The sequence below is a fragment of the Gavialis gangeticus genome, unplaced genomic scaffold, assembly GCF_001723915.1.
Source record: "Gavialis gangeticus isolate Ggan-Ray unplaced genomic scaffold, GavGan_comp1, whole genome shotgun sequence".
Taxonomy (NCBI): domain Eukaryota; kingdom Metazoa; phylum Chordata; order Crocodylia; family Gavialidae; genus Gavialis; species Gavialis gangeticus.
This window is the reverse complement of record NW_017729012.1, coordinates 6,714,594-6,723,790: the sequence shown is the minus strand read 5'-3', so window position 1 is coordinate 6,723,790 and position 9,197 is coordinate 6,714,594. Positions and strand designations below refer to the sequence as shown.

Here is a 9,197-nt window from a genome sequence, read left to right as displayed (position 1 = left end):
GGGGGGGGGGGGTTTGCAGGGGGGGAATACCACAGGAAATTGTGCATCAGTCCAGTCAAATGACCTATTTAACAGTATTTCAGTACAATGAGAGAGCACCACACTGTGACATATCCAATCTATTGACTGAAGATAAAGGTCCTGCGCTGGTATGAATCATCTATGGGATCATGCCCTCAGTTAGGACAGTCCTTGGCATATAAACACAATACTCAGAACCTGATAACCTAATTATATTTATTGTAACCTGCCCTGAGACTCTTCTAGGGAAGATAGCATATAAATCAAACAAATAAATAACATTATGTTGAGACACTACAGACTGAAGGAGTCAATTCTGCCTCCAAGAGAGCTGTGTACGTATCTGAAGCTGAGCATACCCTACAAAATGTTATCAACATCAGGCTATGTGAAGAGGTTTTTAAGCTTCAGAAACTGGAAACTACTACACGGACGCATTTGGTTAAAGAAAAACAGCAAGAACAAATATTGTATTCTTTAGTTAAAATGTTAAATCATGTTAAAGATGGACATTTCAGAACAAACAGAAAATAATCCTAGACCATAAATCACGAGAAAAATCTGACAACACAGGAACAGTATAACCAATATTAAGTAAATGGCACATACAACAAGCAACCAAGGAATCAGTTTTTAAATGGTTACACCGCCAGGTGGTATAAAATTACCTGGTGCAAGCTTCTAATAATTTGTCTGTTTGGTTCCAAAATAATTAGGGGGGGGATGGGATTTAAAAAAACTTCCTATTCTCAACAATGATTGGGGCTAATTTGAGGTATTTACTTTTATGCTTCAAAAGAGAAATCATCTTTAAATGTTTAAAGAAGTCACGTAATATGGATAAGGAGGCCTGCGCCCAACTTATTTTAAATGTTCAAATTACTTGGCACTGTCGCACAAGCACAATTATGGTTTTGCTTTCCATTGTCAGCATTCCTCACTGATTCCAGAGCCACTAACCAAAGGGTCTGGAGATCTTCCTAAGAGCATTTCAAAGAAAGAGTGCTCCTTTTCTCAGCCTGTAGAAACTGCACTAAATACCTCCTAGACATCATCTTTTCATGCTTCCACTTTTATGCAACTGAGTCTTCCTCTAATAAGTCTTGTCACCTGAATTAAAGGTAAGTTGCATCATCAACTAGAAATACAGAAGAAACAGTAGATTCCTGCAGCCTGGTCATGTTACATCGATATCTTTTAACCTAGAAATCTGCAGATACCAGGATGCATCTGGACTGCTGCTAAAACATGTATGGATTCTTATACGGACATCAAAATGGATTATTTCAGTAAGGTTAACTTTGGAGTGCCAAAAGTTGCATTGGACAATTAATCCTGCAACATTAAATTCTTTACAGCAGTAAAAGAATAGTCTGGCTGTTATAAAGGTACAAACAATTTTAACCTGTAGGTGTTAGCACTTTGCAACGTAATTCAGTATTGCGAGACCCATTTAAGCGTCCTAATCTGAACACGGTGCAAAGTCAAACTCTATCAGCCATAATTTTGCTAAGTGGGCCCACATTTTAAAGCTGCTTCTCAGCCATTTGGTAAAATGCCACATTATCTAGTCTATAACATGCAACCTTCTCCCATCAAAAATTATGCAAATCTGGAGAAAAAGGTTTTAATATACATTTGATACCATTTGGTCAAGTATTTGTGTTATGTTGCTTCAATGTAGAGACATAGCTTAAATTTTAGATGTCCCTTTTCAGAAAATATGTCTAATAATAGTACTCTCCTTGGAATGACATTAGGTTGACGAGCTAATATTAGTTTTTCAGTAATCTCCCATTTAACCTATATAAATCAGCTTTTTCATCTTTCCACCATTCCATCATTTCTAAGGGGGTTCTTCCTTAAAAGTAGTAAAAACTTACTGACATATTATCCGTTTCCTAAGGCCACCATTCAGACAAAAAAAAAAGCCAAACCATAACTGTGACCTTGTGGACTGTAGAAACCCCAGAATCTCAGAGCCTGGCCACTTAGAAAGCTGTCATATTCAAGCAAAAGTGTCAGCCTGTTATGTTCACCAAATAAATACACATACCTTTAGTATTCAAAAAAATGTGAATACGAACAGAAAGTGGAGAGCAACACATAAACTTTAGCCTCTCACATCCTACAACCCCAACGCTTCTTTGCCTAGAAATGCCACTCGCTTCCTGCTTACCACTGAAGCCACAAAGAAAATGAAATTAGCTCCCCCACACGCCCACCTGGAAAAGGAAGGATGAGGTTAAAGAAAGCTTGCTTGTGTTTTTTAAATCAAAGTGAAAAAACAGAAATCATTTCAGAATAGAGGAAGGGGATCCACAGGGATCTGCAATCTGCATGGCTTCATTTGATTGTTGTTAATTGGTATTTCACATCTTCAAACTGTACCCCTTTTTTATTTTCTTTTACCATTCTTCCCCTTCTTATGTACCAGACAGGTCACTTGCTGTTTTCATGTCAGGACCGCCCTTTTCCACACACACCTGTTTGTCTCTATAATGCCTACATACACTGGAAGGAAGAGGGAATGCAGTTTCCCTGGCTGACCAGTCTTGTTTGCCATCCAAAAACCCATTGCAACAGTCTTTCAATGTAGAAAAATATCCAGTGCAGTTGGGCTTCTTCCAGAAAGTCTGCACAAATGATGGGAAGGAAACACTTGAATTTACTGAGGCTGCATTGGAAGAGCAGCCTCCAAAAGGTGTTGGAGGGACTGGAGCGGGTGGAGGACGGTTCAGGCAGGTGCCTGAATTCAATCCTGACACTGTAAACTGGGAGTTGGAAATGCCTTTCTTGGAGGGGAAAACAAAGAGTGGCGCAAATTGCTTAATAATGTATGCAGCTGCTGCCAACGAGTCGGGAAGAAGTAGCTCATTCCGTTTCCCATCTGCAAAGCAGAAAAGGCCCACAGAAAGTCTGCAGGACATGGACCACTGTGTTTATGTTCAGGCTGGATATCACTCATTCACTAAGTTAACAGCCTCCAAACACTGCAGTTGGTGTCGGGATTGAAAGACTGCTCAAAGGTCTGCAGTAGCAAGAGCTTCATAAATCTGGACCTTATTCTTAGACATGCGTGCTAGAGCTCGCATAGCTCCTTACTGATTTCATTATCATTAGAGTATAACATTCCATAAAAATAACATGAAGCCTCTTCTGTAAAGACCCTGGAAATCCCCACGTCCAAGATGCCAAACCAGCATCTCCAACGGCGAGCGCCAATGCGCTGTCCAAAGAAACCTCGAGCTTAGTGGGACATGATCAACCAATGCTCCAGCTCCATCAGCCTGGTTACATTACATTTCAGCGGGACACAGTAGCAGATAAAAATAGTCTCCATCTTCTTTTAAAAAGATACAGAAAAAGCAAACACTTTGGGGAGGATTACACCTACAAGTAGAAAACAGCACTTGTTTTCAGGGCATAGCTTAAGCTAAAGCTTCTTTTTTTCCTCCTGCACTGTATTCTTCTTCGTGCTTAAAGCCCACAGAAACTATTGACAATTATGACTTCTATTTTTTTTTTTCCATCTTTAAAGGCAAATTACAGCATTTACCCAAGTGCAGGCACTGCTTTTAAATAAACCATGAAAAACAACACAAATAAAAATGGACATAAATGTAACCAAGCAGGACTTATTCTTAATAAACTTAAGAAAGAATGACACCATCGTTATAAAAATCAAACTAATCAATTTAGCAACAAAAAATATGAAGAGTTGAATATTCGTTAACTACTGTACATACAAAAAAAAAAATCTCGTTATTAAATTCTTGGTGGATTTAAACAACTAAAGTCAGTCCAGTGTCAACTTCAGCTCCAAAGATGTATGTGCAAAGAAAAAAAAAAACATTATAGCTAAGGTCAAACATCAGTGGAAAAGGGCTAAAAGTGATAAATCTGTAGCATTAACTACTGCACTCCTTTTAATAGAATCCAGCATAAACTCAAAACAGCCTTGTGCTCAGCCTGAACCATTTATCTGAGACAAAAATGTCTTCTTGACAAAAAACAGATCCCCTTTAATAAAAGTAAGGCAGACAGTATTATGCTCTGAGGGAATCCTGTTGCTCTTTTTATATTACATATAAAGAGAATTCTTCTGTAATACATGTAGATATAAAAAGTGAAGAAAGCCAATGCCAAGTATACAAGCGTTAGCGTATCAAATTATCTTTTCTGAAAATTGCACTTTTCTATAAATAAAGTGCTGGCATGAATAACCAGTGGGATTGTGCATGTAGTTACAGATTTACTATTGAATACCTTTATTTTTTAAACTTCTTTTTGTTTTAGACTGAAGTTTCACAACTGTTCTTGCTACCTGATAAGGATCTTTATTTGGTTCAATTGTTATCAACTCCTTACCAAATGGAAATGAACTTTTGAAACTGCAGCAGTCTTTTTTTTTCTCTGAGAATTCCTCTTTAATGCAATAAAACGTTAATAAGGAACAGGGAAAAAAAAAAAACCTACCGATCATATTTTAAAATATAAAAAAAACTAAAGGTTACTTTTCTAAGTAAATTTTGAAAATTTGTCTCAAATAATTTTCACGTATTTTGCATAATCTGAGGTTGACATGATGATCTATCGTTAATCACTCTACCAAAAACATTTAAACAAAAAAATAAAGCTTTTTACTTTTAAATTCCCTCATATTTAAACTGTCAAGTAAATGTTAGATGTTTAACAGATTTATATTCGGTCACAAAACTGCAGACTTTTAAGAAAGGTCATTGTTGCGGACTAAATGTGGGTGGCCCAGTTGATGAATTAATTAGGAATAAAGAATCAAAGGTCGAAAGAAAATTATTTTTTCTTTAAAACTCAATCCACTAATGGTTTATGCATTTATTTCCAATTATAAAATAGGGACATCTGTATAGGTTTATTTTTATCCATTTCAACTAATTAACAGATCCAAATAAATAGCCATTACAGCTAACTGAAAAGTTTGCTAACACTTCATTAAAAAGAAGTTTAAACAAGCACACGAACCTTGTTAACATATTTTGGCTAACCACAAAGTTACTTAGGCTTCTTGATAATTATTTTTATTCAGTTTTCATATACAACGTGACAGCCAAATCCAATAATTCAACATTTCTACACTTTTCTTTTAATGACACTATGGTTCAAACCTTTTCAAAGTACCACTGTTTTTAAAAGTAGGAACTATCGCCTAAACAACTGCCACATGCGAGAGTTCACCGAGATGTCCACCTTAATAGGGTTTACTAAAAATATTTTTTTTCGCCAGAGATTTAACACTTTTAAATTCAAAGATTTCTCTGTTGTTGGGACGTGTGGTCTTTTTCAGCAGAGGGCTAATAAGATTTCAAATTAAGGAACCGTTTGCTACCGTATCTCATGAAATACCTTAAGCATGTTTGCTACGTTTGTGATTGCCTGTGAAAAAGGGTAGGCCGGATGAAAGAAAGGACTTTAAATCATCACTACTAATACTTCTGGCCCAACTATTCAAAACGTGCTCCACAGTCATCTTCCACACAGGTGAATCTGCACACCTGTGCACACAGATGGACACAAACCACCGTCTCCGAGGTCAACAGACGCCCTGCTGTTGTAGGCCCTACGGACTGTGTTTCCCCTCAAAACATTTCATTTAATTCATCCTCCTCCATTTGAAAAGAAACAAAGTCACTTCCTAAAGTGTTGGCAAAAGACACTTGCTAACTCTGCATTTATTTCATATCTTTATAGTTACAGTTTCTCATCTTCAAGAGGTTATTCTTCTGATGATACAGTTGTTTGATTCCATTAGATCAAGGATCGGTAACATTTTCCAGCATTGTCGGGCTGGAATGACCCAGCTCCAGTTAAAGACAGGCTGGCACTAGGACCCAGGCCCTGCCACCACTTCCTTCTGCTACCCAGCTTCAGCACCGCATGGTCCAAGTGCCCAGCCCAGCATGACCGGGGGCAAAGCCTCCCACCACTGATGGCCCCCCAGCACCGTACCTAGACTCCTGGTGGCCCCGGGAGAATTTTTAGTATCGTGCCCCCCTTCACCAGAGATAATGATGATAATAATCAGGTAATGGAGGGGGGGAAAAAAAACCCCAAAAACATTTTCAGGCCCCCTTTCTGTCTGGGCCCTGGGCAGCTGCCCGGTTTGCCCATGCCTGTGTCTGGCCCTGAGGCCCCCGCTCCTTGGGCTGGATCCAGTGGCTTTGTGAGCCAGATCTAGCCTGCAGGCAATATGTTGCTGCCCTCTGCATTAAGTTACGGGAGACAGGGCATTGTAATTGGTCACTGTACTATGTCAGATAAGGGGCTAGCTTGGAAGAGAAGGAAGGAAGTTCTCAGTGGCACATTGTGAGTCAAATATTCAGTGTCTCTGAAAATGGCCCCCAGACCTAGGATTGCTTCTAAAAACTCTTTTCAAGTCATGCACAAAAAATAGTGGCTACACAAATCACTGACTGCAGTACGTGGAAAGGATTAACCCAGTGCAGAAAACAAATGTATTTGGCACCACTGATTCCCAGTGGTTTCCTATGCAACTTAGGAAGGCCTAAACTGGCAGTAAGCACATACATCCCCCCCTTCCAACAGAGATAACTCATCCAATCCACAAATCCTGACTCTTCCCTTTCTACATGGGTAGAAGCAGGAATGCTACCCAGTGTCATCTCATACCTGCCTCATCCCTGTGCCTCACTTGAAATGTAGCAACCCCATTTAGTTCAGCATGACTGCTCATGTTTAAAAGGTCAGACGTGTGCTTAAGTGCTTTACGGAATTGGAGCCTTAATCAATTATGCTGCAAAACTAGCCATGTAAACCCAGCGAGTGCAAATCTGTGCCATCTACGCACTAACGTGCCACTTTCTGCAGACCTGCCTGCTACAGTCAGCGTGACAGCAGGAGCACTGCCAATCTCCTAGGCACTCGTCAATTCATGTAACGGGCAGAAATCAACTCTGCCATGTTCGAGCTAAGCAGCATGCTCCAGATGGATTATTTCCATTCAGCAATGGGGGAAACGAAGGGAGGGAGGGTTAGCAATGCCCCAGCAAGGACCACAAGTGCACAGCACATACCTTATACAGGAAGGTACCCTGTAGAGGCAGAAAATTCAACAACAGACATTTTCTAGGCCTCTTAAACACAACTGAAAATATATCCTGTCTTTGTCAAGCCTCTTTGACACGCCCACATTTTTGCCTGAAGATATCCAAGGGCCGTTGGTGATGAGAAAAACAAATGGCAAAGAAGGGTTATTTTTCCTTTCTTGGCAAATTAAAAAAAAGGAAGTTGAAAATTCTGAGACCCAAGTCTCACCACCAAAAACAAATTATGAACTCCAGTAGTGCTTTCAAATCCCAACTCATAATAATGTGAACAACTAAAAGTTATTTCTGTGTTCAAGAATACTGTCTACATCAGGGGTTTAAGACAAAACCTAAATTGTTTTACTGGCAATAATGGCTTATTTATGCCAGTGAAGTATTGCTTGGGCAAAGCAAGCATTGTCATTTTTTATAACTACTTTTCTACAGTCTTCTTTAGGTTTGATAGGTCCCTACTACTGTTAAGGTCAAAGGACAAGTTCATAAAAACCTCTAAATCACATATAACAAGACTTAAGAAGCTAAGATAAATCATTTTATTTCTCAGCCTATGCAGAAGCATCAACACAGACAATGACCACCAGAAATAATGACCACATTAAACAAGGCTTCATGAGAAATTTATGAAGTAGGATTTTTCTTTTTTTTTTTCCTGACATTAGAAGAAAAGTCAACAGAATTTTTTTTCCCGGAAACAAAACAAATCCCAAAGGTCAACAGATTTTTAAGAAACAGAGTCTCTAAAATCTTAAATAAAATAATCGTGCTATTTTCTTCAGGTTTTGTTTTATTTGATTTTTGAGAAAGAAGGGTCTTCCATCCAAAATAAATCTCCTTTCAGCATAGTATGGATGTGGCTAAATATTTCTTTGAATTAATTCCTGGAAGCAGCCAAGTATATTATATTCCTGGATAGAAAAATATTGTTTTTACCTTCAGTTAAGAAATGTACTTAACATCACTATTGATTATTTTTAAAATTTTACTACAATAAGATGCACACAATACACCTAGAACACAGGAGGGGGTGGTGCTGAACTAGGGGCATATTTTGTGTTGTGTTTTGTTGTGTTTTTTTTTTAAAGTAAATGCTGATAAATACATTATGTAAAATGTCAATTTACAAAATAGTAGGGATCTCACCTGAATAAAGACTCCCAAATTAAGTTCTTAAAAATTAAACAAAGAGAAGCAAACATACAAGACTCTTATGATACCTTCACTTTCATAAAGAAATTTAGTTCAGAACATTCGTCTCAGTTTAAAATGGTTGATGTAAGAAGTTTTCCCACTGATAATTTTTCATGGTACACTGTACTGTATAATGTCACCGTGTTGTTTTTCTGACAGCACAGTTCATTTTTATGATACAGTTAATGACTTGTTAAAATGCAGGCTACTGCTCCTTTACAATCAAGTTTTGAAAAGCTAAGCGATTGCAAAATTTCTTCCCAAATTACATTACATAGCTAGCCACAGTCTCATGATTACTGCTTTTGTACACCGTGTCAAACAACTGACCCTCTTTCTAGGCTGCAGTCAGAATTTCCTCTACACTACATATTAATAAAGGTAATCGGACCGTGCACACTACAACTGGTCAGTACAAATCAATGTCAATTCTGAGCAAGTGTTACAGACGCAAAAAGTGACATTCCACACTTGATGTTGTCAAAATGTCATGTAAATATGTATTAGGGGCTAAATACATGTTGGCTTAAATTCAGATCTGAATAGCACTTCCTTTGCCCCAGCTTTGTGCATCTGTAAATTTTGCTGACCTTGCAAAAATCATTTGCAAAAAGCATACAATTCAATTTTTAATTCAAAGCTTTTGTGAAAGTTAAGGGGCTTTCAGATGCTCCCCCCCCGCAAATTATATTACCTGCCCTTCTCCAACAGTCTCAGTATCAATAACAGTGATGATTCCAGGCACCAGAGGACTTCGACGCGTATTGCTATGAGCTAAAATTTCTTCTTCAGTTGCTCCTGATGGCAGTGTCCCTGTCAGCTGTGTAACTACTTTCCCAACCATTGTAAGTCCAGTCTTTATTGTCTATAAAAAGAAAGAGA

The 9,197-nt window shown here is 38.3% G+C and overlaps 1 protein-coding gene across 1 annotated transcript in view; it reads right to left on the bottom strand.

The window, feature by feature from the left end:
* The window catches only part of BCAS3 (BCAS3, microtubule associated cell migration factor), a 545,610-nt gene that overhangs the window by 397,750 nt on the left and 138,663 nt on the right, over positions 1 to 9,197 (bottom strand). Inside the window, exon 12 of the mRNA XM_019511118.1 lies at positions 9,010 to 9,180. Coding sequence (XP_019366663.1) covers positions 9,010 to 9,180 — 171 coding nt within the window. The remainder of the gene's footprint in view (positions 1 to 9,009; positions 9,181 to 9,197) is intronic.